General features: G+C 42.1%; 1 protein-coding gene across 4 annotated transcripts in view; it reads left to right on the top strand.

Moving 5' to 3' along the window:
- The window catches only part of AXIN1 (axin 1), a 132,507-nt gene that overhangs the window by 72,005 nt on the left and 39,615 nt on the right, over nucleotides 1-20,887 (top strand). For all 4 annotated transcript variants that reach the window (XR_010920361.1, XM_067551170.1, XM_067551171.1 and 1 more), the window contains exon 4: nucleotides 15,884-15,980. Coding sequence is in view for 3 of the 4 variants with exons in the window: in XM_067551170.1 (XP_067407271.1) it covers nucleotides 15,884-15,980 (97 nt within the window). In the remaining variant the exon portion in view is untranslated. The remainder of the gene's footprint in view (nucleotides 1-15,883; nucleotides 15,981-20,887) is intronic.

The raw sequence follows: 20,887 nt of genomic DNA, 5'->3' as shown, positions 1-20,887 counted from the left end.
CTAGGCAAAACAGCTTTTCTAATTTGAACAGTAGCTGTGTTGTTTTAGCTGTTTGGTGTGAAGAGTAGATGCAGAGGAGGCATCATGTAAAGATAATACCTAGCGATAGACTTGGCAATAGGCAGATGCAGTTGAAGCTGAGATTCTCATCCATTGGCTTCTCTTGCATTTTCCTCTTGAACTACTCTGACTTGCCTCAAAGCAGCATTTTGATATGGCCACTATTGATTTGTGAGATGGGCAAGCTCCTAACCTGGGTAATTGTGTTGGTCTTGATTTGGGCCTGTTTAATAAAGAATTCACAGGAAGAATTTCACATCTTTCCCACGAGCCCCTTCTCCTCTTAGAATCATAAACCCTACAGGGAGCTGACCAGTTGTGGCCTCAGCTGTGCCTTTACAGCAAACTCACAAGCTGTGTGCAGTTGCCTGACATGATGTCTGCTTGTGTAACACAGAGGAGAGGACTAGGTCAGACCAATGGTGCATCTTACCCAGTATTCTGTCTTTTCACAGCAGCCAGTGCCAGGTGCTTCAGAGGGAATGAACAGAACAGGCAGTTATCCAGTGATCCATCCCCTGTCATCCCATCCCAGCTTCTGGCAGTCAGAGGCTAAGGAAACTCAGAACGTGGGGTTGCATCCCTGACTATTTCGGCTAATAGCCATCGATGGATCTATCCTCCATGAACTTATCTAATTTTTTTGAACCCCGTTATAGTTTTAGCCTTTATACCATCCCCTGGCAACAGGTTTTACAGGTTGGCTGTGCATTGCATAAAGAAGTACTTCCTCATGTTTGTTTTAAAACTGCTACCTATTAATTTCATTGGGTGACCCCCTGGTTCTTGTGTTATGTGAAGAGATAAATAACATCCATTTCAGATTGTATCATCTGCAAGCTTTTTCACTTCACTCTTTACCCCTTTTTCCCAATCATTTATTAATGTTGAACAGTACAGATCCTAGTACAGCTCCTTTTGGAACCATGCTATTTAACTCTGTTGTGAAAACTGACCATTTAATCCTACTCTTTGTTTCCCATCTTTTAACCAGTTACTGATCCATGAGAGGACCTTTCCTCTTATCCCATGACTGCTTACTTTGTTTAAGAGCCTTTGGTGAGGGACCTTGTCAAAGGCTTTCTGAAAGTCCAGATACACTATATCCACTGGGTCACCCCATCCACATGTTTGTTGACTGCCTCAAAGAATTTTAGTAGATTGAGGCATGATTTCCCTTTACAGAAGCTGTGTTGACTCTTCCCAAACAAATTGTGTTCATTTGTGTTGTCTGATAATTCTGTTCTTTACTATTGTTTCAACCAGTTTGCCTGGTACCAAAGTTAGACTTACAGGCCTGTCATTGAAAGCCTTTTTAAAAAAATTGATGTTACATTAGCTCTCTGTCTGTCATCTGCTACAGAGGCTGATTAATGGGATAGGTCACCATATCAGTTAGTAGTTCTGCAGTTTCATCTTTGAGTTCCTTCAGAACTCTTGGGTGAATACTATCTGGCCCTGGTGACTTACTACTATTTAATGTATCAATTTGTTCCAAAACCACCTCTATTGACATCTCAGTCTAGGACAGTTCCTCAGATTTGGCACCTAAAGAGAATGGCTCATGTGGGAATCTCCCTCCCGTCCTCTGCGGTGAAGACCAGTGCAAAGAATTCATTTACCTTCTCCGCAATGGCCTTGTTCTTAGTCAAATTGTTTCTTGATTTTTCTTCATCAAAATATCTGTTTTGGAAGGGAGCAGCCCCTTATTTTGTTGTTGCTTTGCCTCAAGATTTTGATTTCATTCTCCTTACAACACCTGTGTTGTTTACATTGAACAGACTGGAATTTACTCTGATCCCACATTAGCAAAAGAAATCTGCCACCAATAGCCAGTCCAGATATTGATGCCTGAATGCATTGTATCAATGATCTCTTAATGGTGGAGTGAAGCATACAGGGTGTATCTTTGTACATATAGACGACACATCTATTTTAGGTTTTCTCACCTGAACTGTTTGTGGCTTTCATGGTATTTCGTGTATGAAACATCTTTGGTAATGGTGCTAATTATGTCACCTACAGGGTATATAATCTAGTTGGAATTTAGTTTCAGTACAGTAATATAAATCCTCCTCAAAGTATGTATGAAGTAACATTTTCTGGATTATTAGGAACACAATGGCAGCATGCAGCAAGCAGTAAATTTGATAATGACTGTCTGAACTGTGTATGAAGACATTTGCAGAAGATATAATTCTCTTTGACTGTATTAGATAACACAGCATGGTCACATGCTGGCCACATATATGCAGATGTTAAATAATAATTCATAATATATGTGGCCTCAGAAATTAGACTTCTGGTTCAAAATCATGCCCTCTACCTAGTGAGCTAAAGGAGCAGCTCCACAGGCTTGACAAACAGAGAGGAAAATGTGAGAAAGGGAAATAGATGATTGCCACAAGAGATCAGCTGGCGCAGCTACTCCATGGTCCTGGCTCCAACAGCACTCACTACCAGATGCTTCATAGGAAGGTGCCAGAAAACATGTAGTGGGCAAGCGTGCAATAAACTGCCCTGACTGAGCGGGAGGGTTACTGTAACATGCAATTTTATATCAGATAATTGAAATTTGCACAAGATTAAAGACAGAGGGCCTGACTTTCAGATGTGCCGGGCATCCACTGCTGTCAGCTGAAATGTTGTCAGTGCTGTCAGCTGAACACCTCGGAAAATCAGGGCCAGAATTGTCACCTTAGGTTTGGTAGTTTATGGCTTGAAGATGAATGTAAACTTGGGAGTATCCAAGATTGGTGTAATTTTTTGGTGTAATTCTTATTCTTATTATTTGAGCTTGGTTTAGGTCCCTGGGTTCCACACAATATTTATCTCCTTATTTAAATTTTGTCCAGGGACGAGAGTCCCATGTGATCTTCTTTTAGGTCATGGCTTTGGACGTAAGCAAAAGCTTTCTTCTTCATTATCATCAGACTATATTTTCCACCTTTAGGTCATCGGTTCGCTGTGGGCTACGTTAGTAGCAACTCAACTTGTTGCCATCTGGTGGCGGTTCAGTGAACATAAGCTGATTTTTCCTAATCCATTTCCTAGAAACCCACTATCACAATTAGTCTCTTTGCTGGCAACCTCTGGAGAGAGAGGCCAGTTTATTAAAAAGACAAGAGGTTCTTGAACTTGTTCCTGATGTGGACATGATGTGCCCCTCCCATTTAGTTCAGGATCAGTGGCCTACTTTTCCTACAGGCTAGAATTACATAAGCCTGTAGCAGCTGTTTACACAGAAAAGTCATATTTGGAAACATGTTTACTGTGTATTCAGCTTCTTCTAATAAAACGTAGTGACTCGGATGAGGAAGAACCAGTGCCATGTGACCCGCTAGCTCTTTGTGGGTCATTGCTAAGTGCTGCACCAAGAGTCTCCACTCCCCTCTCATCTTGTCCTGGCAGAGATCCATAGATCCTAAGGCCAGAAGGGGCCATTCTGATAATCTAGTCTGACCACTCCCTGTGCCTATGTATTAGAGGCCAGAGAACCCCACCCAGTAATTTCTGCATCAAGCTCATAGGCCATAACTCCTTAAAGATGAAAGGGATGAGGCCTATGGATAGAGTGGGCAGAGTGCAGGGGAAACTTTAGAGATAAAACTTTCCCTTTCCTTGACTCTCCCTCCTGGCCCCCACAGTTCTTCTGACAAGGCTGGTGAGAATGCTGCCTGTTATGGGAGATTATGAGAAGCCATTTTAATTTTTTTTTTTAAATCCTGCACTTACAGTTGTCTTGTGATAACATCCTGAGTGTTGGCAAGTCTGATGCTTTCTTCCTCCAACTATCTTCTGTTGGTTATCTAGCAGCCCCCATCTTCGTCATCAGCAGGGCAGAAGGCAGGACTGTCAGCACCAAAGCTGCAGGGCTCCATCACCTGAACTAAAGGAATAATTCCATTTACTGGTGACAGGTCCTTATCCTCTATGTGGACTCGGCACAAAGAGGAACAGAATACACTCAGCCATTGTATTATAATTAGACCACATCAGTCCCATATTAGAGTCCCTTTGCTGAAGGGCTTCTTTAGCATATTTAAATGTAAACTCCTCTGCAAGATCCTGCCTAGCTCTGCCTTGGTCTGCAAGTCAGATTCGCTCTGTTCCTGTTTTCCATGTTGCCTGTCTGCTCCTCCAGTGACAGCAGCCTCAGTGCCCTTCATTCCTTTCTTGCACTTTCCATGCCTCCTTCAGTGTTGCTTCCTTCAGAAGGAATGACCTCCCTGTGCCTATTGATGGCCGATTACCACCCCCTCTTTAAATTCCCCTTAAAGTCTCTCAGTTCTGCAAAGCCTACAAAGGTGGATGAGAGACCATATGGCTGAAATATGCAGGGCAGACCACTATTCTTGCTTCCACTGCGCTTGAGCGGTTGTTTCCTGGATGGGAGGAAGAGAAGCTGCACATGAATAACTGTGTTTAAGGTAGCTGTTTGGTCCTCTGGTAACTCCTGAAAACATGGTACGTTAGAGTCCATTTCCTCATCTGAAAGGGCATTTAACCAACGGGTTTGAAAGAACAGTGGTGTCTAAGATGTTTCTCACTCCGTTGTTTGCTGCTGTGAACAAGGACTGACCAGTCAAATGTTCATAGTTGTGCATTGGTAGAAGTGATGGTTCAGAAAATGTCATCTTACCTCTCATAGCCAATGATCTTAAATTCTTCAAGTTTTTTTAGCAGTTTTAATTTTAAAGATCCAAGTCATTATCCAAAATTTATGGTTAATGGATTGGATTTGCAAGCTATCTACTTGGGAGAAAAGGAAAATAACCTGGGAGCCCTAGCTACAGGGCAACAAAAGAATCAATCTTTACAGGTTGTGGCTGCTTGTCAGTCTTGAAAGGAGAGGAAGGGCAGTGTTTCCAGACTAGCAGGTTAGAAATTTATCATTAAATAATTATCATTAAGGAAAAGAAAAGATAGGCACAAACTCTCTCACCAGCTTTCCTTTGTAGTCTAACAGCAGTTATTTTTGGTACAAGCAGAGATCATGCAGTCAAACATGTAAATTTCAGTTTTAAAAAGTTACTTAAAAGTTAAGTTACTGTTTAAAACAAACAAACAACCCCCCCCCCCCCCAAAAAAAAAAAAAACAAAAAAAAAACCAAACTAACTACTTTTTAACTTCTCTAGCTATTGAAAATATCTCAAAGGAAGTTACCTGACAAAAGGAAAACAAAAGTATGGTGGTGGTTTTCATTGCTTTCCCCGTCTATTGAATGAGGTTATGTTGGGATGAAATTAAAGTGCTTATCTTTGAATTTGCTTCCTCTGGTTGAGTTGGCATAGTGCATTGAATGAAGGAATGTTCCAAGTTCAGAGGTGGCACTGGGGAATCTAGTTAAAGTGACATCAAAGGCAGCACAGCGGGGCTGAACATGTGTTTGAAGCTGGATAGATTAGAGGCCATTATCTGCCTTTCGCTACTGTGCTCTGAACAAAAGTCTGCTCTTTCCTCCGGGACTAGTGCTGCAGAGGATAAAAAAAAAAAAAAAATCCTTGCAGCACCCTACCTGCCAACGTAATGCTGTGTTTACCATGAATGTTTAAGCTGCTTAGAATACACAAGTTGTACTCTGCTCCAGTGCTCGGTGATTAGCCATCAGCTCACAAGTGTTACATCTTTACCAGACCTTGACTTTATAACAAATAGATAAAAACGATTCTATACTGAAAGCAGATTCTGTAAAATTGTCAGTAGTTCTATTGTCATTCCATCTGGAGAGAGTTACATTTGGAATGGACATTAATGAAACTGCTTTGTTTAACACTTGTGGTTCTAAATTTATTTTCCACATGGACATTCACCATTAAAGAAAATGATGCCCTACAATGAAAAGCCATCATAATAGCCTGTTGTTATAGTAACACTTCCGTGTTATAACTCTCAGAAAAACGCTTGGCTCTTCGGATGATGTTACTAACGTGGTGCAGTATCGGCAGTGTTCTGAGATTTGTTTTTCTTACGTTAGCAATAATCAGCCAAAGTTTCCATTTTTCAGTTGTCTTCATATTAAAAATCACTTGTCATTAATCATGTCTATATAATGGAAGTTCATTTTGAGTGTTTGGGTTACTAAATAAAATTCCATTCACATGAGGTAATTGAGTCACACTCACAAATCTGTAGCAATCCTTTATGCCCACAGTAATAAGTAAAGAGAATTATTCTCAGAATAAATTTGAATTTTAGTGACTAACATTTGAAAAAGAGAACAACCGAATGAAGTGCCTATTGCAATAACTGTATAGTAGCAAACATAAGTTATAATTCAAGTCTGCTCCTTTATTGTACCTTGAACAGTTTGGTAGTTGTAATTCTTTGGTTGTTCTGGCTCAGTGTACAGTACGCAGTCTGTTCTCATTGTCAAATAGTGTGTGAAGGGGAATTCAGGGATTGGTAATGTGACAGTTTTAAACAGCTTTGTTTTATACAATATTTGGAAGCAACTATAAGAAATATATTTAGCAATTTTGTTTAACATAATAAATACAGCTGGCCTGTGTAAATGTTAATTATCTAAACATTACAGGTTACATTGTGACTGGATTACTTGTGCTGCTTTTCAGAATGAAGAAATAGCTATTTGTTGTTGGAATTACATAGCATAACAATTGTTAGGAGAAGTTGTGTGTGTCTAAAGAAACAGTATCTGAGAACTAAAAACACTACTTCAGCAAGTTTCATTTGTATTTCAAAGATTTCAAATGTTATTGCTCTTGCTATGTCAGGAGAAACTGTAGTAAATCTGCAAAAATTAAAACTCAGAAATTCCAAAATGGGCATTTGTGTTTGTTTCTCCCCCACCCCCCACCCCCCTTGATTTCTTTCTAAATAATCCAATTGTATTAGGCTGTAAACCTGTTTTCCATGTTTTATAATACTGTCTCCATGGATTGGTGTCTGGTCTAAGCCCCACTTTTATTGTGTTTTGTACTTGTACATTTGTCAATGTAGGAATGGTAAATAAGCTTCTGGAATAGTATGGATGAAAATGAGAGTACAATTCTTCGGGTTTTTTTACAGTTGGGCAATCACCTTGAGCCCATCTGTACTGAGCTAAAGATGATTTATCACCAGCAGTGGTGGCAAAACTTGGTGGCTGCAACACTTCTAAAAGACACTGTCGGCACACGATATGCACCCCACTATGCTACGGGCAGCACTAGAGTGTGAGACAGATACAGCAATTTCCTGCAATGCCTTGAAAAACCTTATTGGATTAAATGTACGTATCTTTGGAATCCATTGTAGTAAATGCAAAGGTTGTGTATTGTGATTCCAGAGAGGTGTTAGGAACTTCAAAGGATTATACTGAACAATGAGCCAGACAAGAATGGACTTTTGGGCAGCGTCAAGTGGTTTGCTTGTGGGTCTCTAGGGCGAGGTGAATGCACATGCACCGCCGATCATGCAAAAGCCCAGCTTTCTCAAGCTACCCCCTGAGGAGGGGACCATTGTCTACCAATTACCTGTTGCCAGAATCTGAAGATCAAAGGCCCAAGCTTTTCTATAAAGGAAAGACTAACCTATTCATTCTGTGCTCATTCTGAGCTAAGGCTGTTACAAACTTGTAACCAATGAAAAACCCCTTGGTGTGGTTTGAAGGACCGACTCCTGCTACAGCCCCTGCTGGAGTCTGGGGGCGTGATCTCTGTTAAGCTCATTAGCATGTGTGCGTAGGTTCTTGTATTGTTTTTTATATGTTTTCTCGGTAATTTAGCTGCAGAAATCTCAGTCTCCCTGGCAATATAATTTGCAAGCTCATGGATGACAGGAGAGGTCCCAGAAGACTGGAGAAAGGCTAACATAGTGCCTATCTTTAAAAAGCATGGGAAAAGGAGGAGCTGGGGAACGATAGGCCAGTCAGCCTGAATTCCATACCTGGGAAGCTAGTAGAGTAATGTGCAAAACATTCCATTTGTGAATACCTGGAGGATGAGGGGGTAATCACTAGCAGCCAGCATGGATTTACTAAGACCAAATCATGCCAAATTACCTTGATTTCTTTCTTTGACAAGGTAACTGGTTTGGTGGATAGGGGGAATGCGGTGGACATAAGACACCTGAACTTCAGCAAGGCTTTTGACACAATCCCATATGACATTCTGATAAGTAAACTGAAGAGGTGCAAACTTGACAGAACTACCATAAAGTGGATACATAATTGATTAAGCAACCACAAACAAAACATAACTATTAATGGAATGATGTCAGATTGGAGGGAGGTCTCCAGTGAGGTAACAAAGGGTTCTGTTCTGGGTCTGGTGTTTGTTTAACATCTTTATTAATGACCTGGATGTAGGAATAGAGAGTATACTGATCAAATTTGCAGATGACACAAAGCTGGGGGGGTTGCCAACACTGGAGGATAGAGTAAAATTCAGAGGGATCTTGATAAATTGGAGAACTGGGCTATAGACAACAAAATGAAATTTAACAAAGGCAAATGTATGGTGCTCCACTTAGGGAAGAAAAACCAAATGCAGAAATACGGAATGAGGGATAACTGGCTTGGCAGCAGCGCTGCTAAGAAGGATCTGGAATTTGTGGTGGATCACAACCTCAACATGAGTCGTCAATGCGATGCTGTTGCCAAAAAAAAAAAAAAAAAAAAGGCAAATGCATGCTATGCCTCTGTTAACGCAACCTAAAATTGCAAGTCATAGGTGGTGATAATACCTCTCTGTTCGGTATTGGTTAGGCCTCACCTGGAGTACTATGTCCAGTCTTGGTTACCAATGTATAGAAAGGATCCAGAGGCGAGCAACAAAGGTATCAAAAAGGATGGAATGCAAGTCATATGAGCAAAGGATGAAGGAACTGGGTATGTTTAGTTTGGAAAAGAGGAGATTATAGGGGAACATGATAGCAGTCTTCAAATACTTGAAAGGCTGCCATAAAAAAGTTGTTCTCTCTTGCCACAGAGGGCAGGACAAGGAACAATGGGTTTGAACTACTGCATAGATTTAGATTAAATCTAAGGACTTCCTAACTGTAAGAAGACTAGGACAATGTAACAGACTGCCTAGGGAGGTTGTGGAAGCTCCTTCACTTGAGGTTTTCAAGTGGAGGTTGGATAACCATCTGTCTTTGACTGGGTAGACTCAACAAATCCTGCATCTTGGCAGATGGGTAGACTAGATGACCCTGCCATCCCTTCTAACCCTATGATTCTATAATTCTAATGCTTTCATTTTAAGAATAAATGTGCTTGCTTAGGAAGAGCTGGGTGGTAACTTAAGACTGTGGAAAATTATGCTTTTTATAGCCTCTGCCGGGAGAGCAAAGCACAGAGGCTGGCCTGTTCAAGCAGTCTGGCTTGCTGGAAATAGCACACTGTAAGCAGGGAACTGCAGCTTGGAAAAATCCTGGTCAGAAGGGAGTGAGACGTGGCTCTCTGCCCAAGAGAGATGAAAGATTAAAGTGGATGTGGAGGGGGGGTGTACAGGTGTGGCTGCCCTGAACTGTGACAGGCTGTATCACCACAAAGCTAGTCCGTGCATTGCACCTCCCACACTGGGACTGTCTCTGCGAGTGTGGATTAAAGTTTCTGCCCAGATGTATTACACAGAGCTTGGCCCTGCCTTTCACTGATTTCTCTCTGCCCTGTATGCTGGTGCTTCCCTTTCAGTGGCAGCCAAAGCATTTACTTGGCTACTCTTGGCTCTGCCTCAGATGTGCAAGCCCCAATGCAACCAAGGTATCAGCTAGGCTGGTCTCAGCCTTATTGGAGAGACATCTTGTGTAATGAGCAGAACACACGGAATTAGCTACAACCTAACTCTGTATTCTACATCATTAACAGCTTACATTGCAAAACCTGTATTAAACATTAACAAATATTAGGATCAAGGGGCAGAGTTTTTCTGAACCTAAGAAATAAGTAAATGAGTCCTAAACACTAGCATTTTAACCATTTGAAAATAATTGGGAAAATTACCAAATGTACTTAACTGCAGCTACTTACTTACTTTATTGTGCGCTGGATTTCTTCTGCTCATCTGAAAGAGAAAACAGAAGGGGATTAGTGAAATGATACAGAAGTCACAGAAACCCTTTAGAGGAATCTCCACATAAACACTGAACAACAAATTTACAACCACCAGTCTGGACAAAGTGCTTACCTCCTGAGTATCAGCACAGAGCCGGTGGGAAAATGGAAACATTTACACACAAATAATTAGTTGATGGAAAAACTAGCCATTTGCAATGGATGAGTGGGCCAGCTCTAATCACCCACCCACATGTGGCAGTGTCCTCAGAGTAGATGGCTGGGTTCAGAGGGCACTGGGTAAAGGGAAAAGAGGAACACACTTACTGTCATGCGTCATAGCAGCTGAATGTGTAAGGATGAGGCTCCTCAGATGCTTGGTAACAGAACTAATTAGTAATCGGTAATTAATTGGTAACAAAACTAATGTTCTTTGGAACTTAGCAGAACACAACCATGCCATAACAAGTCATAGATTTTAAGGCTAGAAGGGAACCTGGCGATCATCTCGCCTGATCACCTGTGTAGCACAGGCCATAAATCTATGCTGCAGATGTATGTGCATAGGGCCTTCCCTCCATACTCCCTCTATCCTTCCTAAAAAATTCCTCTTTCAAGCTTGTAGTGGACTGCTAGGTCTAGTTAAGGGCTAGCCTGGCTTTCTCTTTAAAGGTTGACTCTTCGAAGTGCTCCTAAAACCACATGGTTACTCAGATCGCCTTGAATTGTGGTGTGTGTTGTGGGGGCACTGGCTAGCGTAGTAAGCCAAAGTCGGGTCATTTTAGCAATGGGTTACTAAGATATAGCCCCCAAAAAACAGCATTTCATAAAGTTCACAGATTCTACCAACTTTTTTATGCACACCCTGTAAAATATTGATGGCTTAATGGTGTGGGAAAGGGTGGAGGAGCTAGAAATGCTTAAAATTCCCGTAACCAACATCTAATAAAAATTTCAGATTCTTGGGAAAGAGACCATGTCTGAGATTTCTCTCACCAGCTCTGTTAGCAACTACATATTCCAAAAATTTCAGAACAAAGTGTGGGGGGAGAAGAAGTGGTGTTGGAGGGGCACCCATCAATCACATGGCAACCATGTGGTCTAGTAGAGAGAACAGTGCACTGGAACTCAGAAAACCCAAGTTCCGTTCCTCGCTCTGCTACTAGCCTGAGAGATGACTTTGGCCAAATCACTTTTCCTCTCTGTGCCTCAGTTTCCCAGTCTGTACAATGGGAATAATGTTTATCTCCTTGCGATCTACTGAGGAAAAGCTCTGTATAAGAGCCAGGTGCATCTGAACTGCACATATACATGGTATATTGCCAAAAAGACAGGCAGAACTGCAGGATCTCAATGCATGGATGAGATGATGGTGTAAGGAGGAGGGTTTTAGGTTTATTAGGAACTGGGGAATCTTTTGGGAAAGGAGCAGCCTATACAGGAAGAATGGTCTCCATCTAAACCAAAATGGAACCCGGCTGCTGGCATGTAAAATTAAAAAAGGTTATATAGGAATTTTTAAACTAAGGGCTAGGGGAAAACCAGCAGATGTGGATGAGCACATAGGTCAGTAGGAGACCTCCTTGGGGGTGAATTTATTAAAGGGGGAACTCTATATCCTAGTAAAAAGGATAGGAAAGAAGTTGGTAAAGTACAATGGGTAAAGCACTAGTGAGGAACAGTCAGATGTAAAGGAGTGCTTGAACAATAAGTGGATAGCAGTAGGAATATACTACCGTCCACCTGAGTAGGATGATGACAGTGACTATGAAATGCTCAGAGAGATTTGAGAGGCTGCAAAGGCAGAAAATGCCATAATAGTGGGAGATTTCAACTGTCTTCATATTGACTGGGTATTGTGGCAAGATACCTCCTTCACCTAACCAGGCTCTGCTCACGCCTCTGGCAGTGCAAGGGGCCTGGAGTAAATCAGTCCCATTCTGGAATTTTTATTCCTCACTCAGGTTTTATTTTTTAGTATTTACAAGGTGGGCCTCAGGGTAGGCCCAAAGAATACTCTTCAGTCAATCAAAAAGAAACAAGTTCATAACACATTAAGGGAATACCTTTCCCTTCCCCCTGGGTTTTGCCTTGTTATGCATGCCCCGAAGTGCCAGTGCTTCCCCAAACTGTGCATTAGTTCAGTTGTTTACCCTGTAGGAAGGAGATGAGCTTTCCACCCAGCAGAAGACTTTTCTCCCTACTGCCACCAGCCCTGTTGCAGCTCGTCTCTCCCTCGCACTAGAAGAGGGGTTTTTAAAGTCCTTAATTGGACTCTGGTGTCCCTAGTTGACCTGAGGTAATCACTTTTCAGCTCATGGGGGAAAAGGGCCTTTACTATTCCAAGGCCGTTGTACATGCCTGCCACCACACTCTTACAACTGTTCAGTATGACTTTGTCACAGCATATGACACCTCAGGAAGGGATGCAGAGATGAAAATTTCTAAACACCATTCAAAAAGGGGAAAACTTCACAAAAATGAGGAAACTGTTTAAGTGGAAATTAAAAGGAACGGTCTTAAGAGTGAAATGCTTGCAAACTGCCTGGAAACTATTTAAAAACAGAGATTGTTTCAAACTAAATGTATATTCTAAATAAAAACAAACAAAAAACAGTAAGAGGACCAAAAAAATGCCACCATGGTTAAACAACAGTGTAAAAGAGGCGGGTAGAGGCCAAAAGGCATCTTTTTAAAAATTGGAAGTCAAATCCTAGTGAGGAAAATAGAAAGGAGCATAAACTCTGGCAAGTTAAGTGTAAAAGGATAATAAGGCAGGCCAAGAAAAAATTTGAAAAGCAACTAGTTAAGGACACAACTACTAACAGCAAAAAAATTTTAAGTCCATCAGAAGCAGGAAGCCTGCCAAACAACCACTCAGGGCACTGGATCATTATGGTGCTAAAAGCGTACTCATGGCCGATCAGGCCATTGTGGGCAATCTAAATGAATTCTTTGCATCGATCTGCTCTGCAAAAGATATGGGGGAGATCCCCACATCTGAGCCATTCTTTTTAAGTGGCAAATCTGAGGGACTGTTCCAGATTGAGATTTTAATAAAGGTGGTTTTGAAATAAATTGATAAATGAAAGAGTAATAAGTCAGAGTGCTGAAAGAACTCGGATATAAAGTTGCAGAACTACTTACAGTAGTATGTAATGTATCTAACGTCAATACCAGGCAAATTGGCTGAAAGTATAGTAAAGAACTAAATTATCAGAAACACAGATAAACATGATATATTAGGGAAGAGTCAACATGACTTTTGTAAAGGGAAATCATGCCTCACCAATCTATTAGATCCTTTGAGAGAGTCTGCAAACGTGGACAAGAGTGATCCACGGCAAATAGTGTACTTGGACTTTCAGAAAGCTTTTGTCAAAGTCCCTCATCAAAGACTCTGAAGCAAATTAAGGAGTCATTGGATAAGAGGGAAGATCCTATGTTGGATCCGTAACTGATTAAATGATATGGAACAAAGGGTAGGAATAAATGGTCACTGTTCACAGTGGAGAGAAATAAATAGTTGAACCCCCAAGGATCTGTACTGGGATCTGTGCTGTTCAACATATTCATAAATGATCTGGAAAAAGAAATGAACTGTGGGGTGGTAAAATTTGCAGACCATTCAAAAATATTCAAGTCCTAACCTGACTGTGACAAGTTACAAATGGATCTCACTAAACTGGATGATTGGGTGACAAAATGGCAGATGAAATTCAGTGTTGATAAGTGCAAATAAAACAACCTGGAAAAAATAATCCCAATTATACATACAATATGATGCGGTCTAAATTAGCTGTTACCACTTTAGAAAGAGATCTTGGAGTCATTGTGGATAGTTTTCTGAAAAACAGTAGTCAAAAAAGCTAAAAGAATGTTAGGAACCATTAAGAAAGGAATAGATAGTTTCTGTTTTACTATCATATTGCCACTACACCTACACCTTGAATATTGCATGCAGTTCTGGTTGTCCCATCTCAAAAAAGATGTATTAGAATTGGAAAAGATACAGAGTAGGGCAACAAAAATGATTCAGGGTATGAAACAGCTTCCGTATGAGGAGAGGTTAAAAAGACTGGAACTGGTCATCTTAGAAAAGAGACGACTGAGGGGGGAGATGATAGAGATCTATCAAATTGTGACGTGGATAATATGAATAAGGAAGTGTTATTTACTTCTTCACACAACATAAGAACTAGGGCTCACCCATGAAATTAATAGGCAGCAGTTTAAAACAAGCAAAAGGCAGTACTTAGTCACACAACACACAGTCAACCTGTGGAACTCATTGCCCTGGGACATTGTAAAAGCCAAAGTATAACTGGGTTCAAAAAGGAATTAGATAAGTTTGATGGAGGCTAGGTCCATCAATGGCTGTTAGTCAAGATGGTCAGGGATTCAACCCCATGATCTGGGTTTCCCTAAGCCTCCAACTGGCTGAAGCTGGGACTAAATGATAGGATATGGATCACTTGAAATTGCCCTGTTCTGTACATTACCTCTGAAGCATCTTGCACTGGCCACTATCAGAAAACAGGATACTGGGTTAGATGACCATTGGTCTGATCCAATGTGGCCATTCTTATGTTCTTATAACTGCATCTGCCTAGATGACCACTAACTCCTACCAACAACATTTCTTTCTGTTAAAAAAAACTAGGAAATTAAATGAGAAAAACTTCATTAATGTAGAGTTACATTAACTGGTTGTATCTCATGCCCTTTCAGAATGTCAAGTTCAGCAAAACTCAAAAGTTGTGAAAACCAGGAAATACAATTAAGGTGTGCACCCTGGAGCCTTAACTCTGGGCTCTTCAAGCAATGCCACATTATGCCCATAATACGTACTCTCACTCTGCCTGTGCATTGTACTGACCATGAGCTAGCTACACCTGCCCTATGCACGCATACGTAGCCTACTCCATAGAAAGAACACATCATCTGCTAAACTTTACAACACCTCCAATAATCCCTTCACTTTATGCACACGATGCCATCTATCACTGTACTTCCACTGGCCCTTCATTAAACCCACAGAGCGCACACATCTCCCGCTTAACTGCTGACAAGCCCCATAGCAAGAAGACACCTGTGTCCCACCGCTGACAACCTACACAATGCAGCACTAATATAAGGCATACTGGATCACTTAAGGTACATGTACACTTCTTGCCTTTGATCACACACACACGTCAGGGAGAGGGGTTCATATATATCGTGGGAGGGCCCTAGGCCCCCAGATCACCTTATATCCAAACCAGATCTCTTCCAAGCTGCTCCCACTATATCCTTCACCATTCCATCCAGCTGCACTTAACATAGTGGATGCAGTTGCAGCCCATGCAGATAATTCCCAGGGATTTACGTCAGCTCCAGAGGGCAAATTTAAGGTTGCATGGGCATGTACCTTATCTCTCTCTTTCCTGGGGCATGTACCTTATCTCTGTTTCCTGTTTTCACAACTTCTGAGTTTTGCTGACACTCTGAAAAGCAGGAGATACCACCAGGGAATCTTGTTTTGCCATTGAATACATATTTTTTGGGTGAGCTTGTGAAGGTTTTATACTCAACTCAACAGCGTTTGTCTGTCTGCCTGTAATATTATAACTTTTGAACGCCGCAGCCAGTCAATTCCAAAATTTCAGGGAATGTTCTAGGCATCAACACCCAGAACCTTGGTGATTTGGGGGAAATCTCTGTGAAACAGAGATAATATCTGCCTCAGAAGGGAGTTAGGAGGCTTAAATGACTGTCGTGTGCTTTGAGATCATCTAATGGAAGGCACTAAAGTGGTGCATATTGTCGTTTTATCCTGGCAGAGATGGGATCCCACCGTACCGACTCCGAAAGCAGCATCGCCGAGAGATGCAGGAAAGTGCCAAAGCAAATGGACGTGTGCCACTACCTCACATTCCTGTAAGTAGCAATACCCTGCCTTTCAAGAAGTTTGTTATCTCACAGTATGAAAGACCTTGATGAAAGACTGCAGGATTACACTATGTTAGCAAGGTCTCCATTTGATCTCACTATAATATTGGAGTCATGGGAGTGCATTGTCTGTTAAAATGATAGTCCTCTGGGCTATGGAAAGGCAAATTTTGATAGACCACTTCTGAAATGTTACACATCCCTCAACACTTGATTTTAAAATGCACAGCCCTTTAAGGTTATTGGTTAATAGTTGCCTGTTTGTGGATCCAGTACAGTTGCTGGGTTGTAGGACGACTGGGCAAGCTGCAGTTGCAATTTCTCATATAATGGTGGCAGGCACCTCACAATAAGCATTTTGGAGCTAATCCTGGATGTGTTTCTGTAATGTAGCTAGCCATCTAGCACAATGCAAAGCTGATCCAAGAAATTATGTAAACTTTTGTCTGAGGTGATTTAGGGGTCTGGGCTGATAGGTATTTAACAGCACATACCAATGTCACTTCCCCAACCAGTATCTCTGTCCTGTATAAAAAAGAACAGCCCAGCCTGATGCAGGGGACCACTATTTTGGAATATAAGGTAGAGAGGGGGCTCCTTCCTATTGTCTCTAGTTTTTTCCCAGTTTCATCAGGACAACATACTGGTACTAGGCTCTTAACATAACCCTGAGGATTCTCGACAACTTCTGCATGTTTGCTGATCAGTGTAGGCATTTTTTCTTGTGAACAAGAAGTTGCAGGTGACATGTAATGTCCAGCAGAGAATAAAGACACTTTTTTCTTCTTTGGGCAGCTGTATTCTAGCACAAATCAAATTGGGAAAATGTCCATCTGTCTCTTCCAGAAATGGCTGCTCTCAGCATAGCAGCTCTCATCCTGCCTGCTTAGAAGCAGTGCCATAACGGCAAAAGCCACCCTTGTTTTCATCTTTTTTTTTTTTTAAATCTTTGTTTTGCCTTTTAAATTAGATTATTTTCCTTAAGATTTAAGAGGGTCTCCTGTGCTTTGATCATTGGGTTGAGAATAAAAGCCCTGGCTGTGGAAGCTTACTAGCCGTCGTTGTTTAGCCTCTTCTCCTTTCACACAGTTGCTTTCACAGTGTGGTTGCTGTCGAAAAGACTGGCTGGGTGCCTTTTTATTTCCCGCTGCTGCAGGTTTTTACTGTAAGCATTGCTTTGTTAGAGTTGAAATTTGAAGGCTTGGCCTTTTTTTTTTTTTTTTTTAAGTTGACGAACAGTGGGAACCACTGAGTGAATACTCTCTGACTTCAAAGCCTGTCAGCGGCTTTACCTTTTGGATAAAAATAATAGTGCCTTTCTATTGATCATGTGTACTGGCAACGCTTCAGTGAACTGCAGGTTATAAATTCTGAGTGTGGAGCATAAAATATGTATAGTGAACTCGGCTTTAACGAACTTCCATCTGCCAAATATTTCTTTTGTTGAGATGAATGTGTCATTCCAGCAGTGGTTACTTGCAGGCTAATTAGTTTTACTTAGCCTGAAATTTTATTGACTTTTTTTGGAAAACAGTTTTTTTAAAAAGGCAAGGTTTAAATTGGACACCAGCTGCTTGTAAACGTTTCTACTACAGTGCTTATCTGCATGTTCTTTGAGAATTACCTGCCCCTCCTCAATTTCACACAGAAACTGCACAAGGATTTCTCAGTGAAAGATATAGCTTTCCCATTAGGTTTTGTGCTTTAATTTTAAGTCACAGGGGAGAAGATATATCATTGCATATTTATATTGGAGAGGAGGACTGAGGAGGCAAGCTGGTTCTAGTCTCTCTCTAGGGAATAAGAGTTTAGTTCAGACACTGTGGCACCTCCTGCCTGCCAATTACTGGCATGGAGTTGGCATAGACTTCAGAGAGGCATTGCTCTGCCCTCACTTTATCCATCAGCTATGAAAGGAGAAGGTAATTAAACGCTATGTTTTAGCATACACCAGTGCGGCATTTTATAAAGTTAGTTTTTTAAAATTAAATGCAAGTGTATTGAACTAAACCTATCCAATTAACATCTAGGTGGATACATTTTTCCATTGTTGCTTTCCAAAATCAGTCACTGCTATGTAATATGGCCATAGTTAAAAGTAATCCCTACACCTATGTGGACCTGATATGTAGCACACTCTTGGGCAGGCCGTAGTGACCTGTTAACTTTCTTCTGATGGAGGATTTCACAACAGGACACGGTAGAGTAGCCAACTGTTATAGTGTAACTGTAACCTATTCAGCTAGCTCTTGCAGAGTGCATTGCGTAATCCCCTTGTTACAGTACAGAGCCACCTTTACCAGGAAGGAAGACGAGTTCACGAAGTCCACTCAGGACCTCACTGTTCATCTACCAGTGAAGAGTTTAGATGCTGCTCAGATGGGTGCTGCACAAATGCTGAAATTGATTATACAGCCTTTTATGACAGAGGTTTGAAATAAGGTGTATAAAATACAACCTGTTAAGAATACCCACTGATGCTAGAGAGAGAGCTTATCAGCATGAGTTTAGAAATGACCATGCTAATCAGAAATGGAGAAGGCACATGAGAGTTTTGTCGGGCACCTCAAATGAGCTCCAGTCAACCATTTAGTTCAACCTATGCCATCCTCTGTTCTGCATATTCCACACCTTTTACGGTGTCTAGAAATACTTTAGGAGTTTAGTATTTTCTTCTGTCAAACAGCTCCTTGCTGGAGAGTGGATTTGTGTCTCACCTGCCTCTCGGGCAGTTAGTGACCCATGAGATAAAATCGTTGGGTCCAGTTTTTTTTTTAGTTCTCCTGTTTCTCAGGCAGACAGCTGTGGCATCTCAGAGGATGCTCCATTTCATTCTTGGATTTAAGTGGAGTCCTGGAGCAACATGGCGATTGAAAAGGGAACGTATTCCCAGAAGAAATGAGCAAAAGTGCAGGGGCAGCTTGTTGTGTGTGTGAAGGGCTTGGCCACCAGCCCACTGCAGCCAAGTCACAGCAGGAGCAGTTCTGCGTCAGGCAGTCAGCTCTGTCAGGTGTCGACAGACAGAGTGGGAGTTCCCCCGAATACATTTGGGGAAATAGCACTCCGACAGGAACTTCCAGGAGGACAGTTGCATGGAGGTCTGAGACATCCTTTCCTTCCAGGGCTCTCCAGAAAACCCTCAACCCCAAGGTCTTTACCTGGGTGCACAAGTCCTTGGCAGTCTCTGTGTACGCATCTGTGAAAGACTAAATGAGAACTCACTGCAGCCTCACCAGTCCCTTCCTCAGTCATCTCTAGGGATTTCTCTGCAGCTCTTCACACCATGCTCTTCAGAGATAGGCTCTGATTCTGGCCTTCCTCTAGTCACCAACTCTCCTGAAAACCGTCGCAGGATGGCCCATGCATATTGGAGGTAACTGGCTTCCGTAAAATTCCACAGTGAAGCAGAAAATGCAGGATGTTGAGAAGGGGTCACTCATCTTTGAAGCAAGTCTTCCCAGTTCATCCCAATTTGAACATTTTTGCAACAGGAGGATGTGTCTTTATTACCCTGAATTGCATACTTTCAGAGCCTGGTGCCTGAGAAGAGACAGAGTCAGAACTGGATCCTGTGTGTCCCCTCCGACACCTGAATGTCCAGATGATCTACAAATGTCCATCCACAATCTCTAGCTATCCCCTCCTAGTGTAGAGTCGCCTATGGCTTCACGATCCAAGCCATCAGACCTTCAGGTTCTCTTCAGCCAGTAGGTAGAAGGGCAGTCTGGAAAACCCTTGAGCTGAGAGTATGCAGATGGCCACAGCCACCTAAACTTCCTATGCTTTTTTTGTAGCTTACAGAAATTCAGTCAGAAATGGTTATCTGATCAGAACTCCAGATAGTCTTTTTAAAGGGCTCTTTCCAGATGCCTTGAGCAGTGAGACTCAGCCATATGGCACAGGATTCCATTAGTGCGAGTGCTGAAATCCTGGGATTCTTTGAGCCTCCCTGCAGGCAGATTGGTTCTGATGGAGGGGGCATATCTGATCTTCTTGCCCTCCTCTCTAAGGACCCCACATTGTTTTGAGATTCCATAAGGAGATATCTGAGAAGATAAACCCTTTTCCCACTCTAACCAGCCCAAATCATCTTCCTCCTTCCCCTTAGGACCAAACTAGTCCCACTTCTTCACCAGGGAATCCCAGGGTGGGAGAAGCCCGGTTTGAATAAATCCAGCAGTATTCCTTTCACAAGTCAGAATGCAAGCCAAAGGCCTTTGCAATAGGGGCTCTAGAGGGCAGGGCTGTCTAGAGGTTAGCACACTGGGCTTCTGGCCTCTCTGTCAGGTGGGAGGGGTGCCTGCTCCTGACCTTCAATCCAGAACGTCTCAGCCTGCCATCCAGCTCCAGGCCTAGACCCTTGAGGGGGTGTGGTAGGGGACCTGGCCCCCTGCCCTCTTCTGGGTCCCAGCCCAGGGTCCTGTGGGAAGTGACTCCAGCAGAGTACTCCCTGCAGCAAGTCTATATTCGCCTCCCTTCCTGCTTACAGTCTCTTCACGTTGGGATGTGGCCCCTACAGTCCAATCATCTTATGAAAAGAAGTCCAACAGCATCTCAAAGCAGAGGAAGGGCAAGGTTTGCTCTTCCCAACCTGGAATCCCTGATCCTTCCCTTTATTCCCAGCTCAGGGAGTTATTCATTGTTATCTCTATTGCATTGCAGTAGCGCTTACAGATACCAGTCAGAAATCAGGGCACATTGTCCTAGGTGTGGTACAGACACATGGGAAAAACACAGTCCCTGCCCCAAAGGCTTACAGTGTAAATCATGACAGTTGATGGGAGGAGATATGTGAGGGGAAAGATGAGGAAACAGTAGAGAGAGGAAATTAAAGCAGAGATCTCAGCTCACAGCCTATCTAGACGGATGTGTATGGCTTTCTGAGAGAGTCTTAG

The sequence above is a fragment of the Emydura macquarii genome, unplaced genomic scaffold (assembly GCF_026122565.2).
Source record: "Emydura macquarii macquarii isolate MOO-44397 ecotype Brisbane River unplaced genomic scaffold, CSIRO-AGI_Emac_v2 contig_1348, whole genome shotgun sequence".
In the NCBI taxonomy this organism is placed as follows: Eukaryota; Metazoa; Chordata; order Testudines; family Chelidae; genus Emydura; species Emydura macquarii.
The sequence above is the reverse complement of the archived record's forward strand: the minus strand, read 5'-3'. Positions and strand labels throughout refer to the sequence as shown.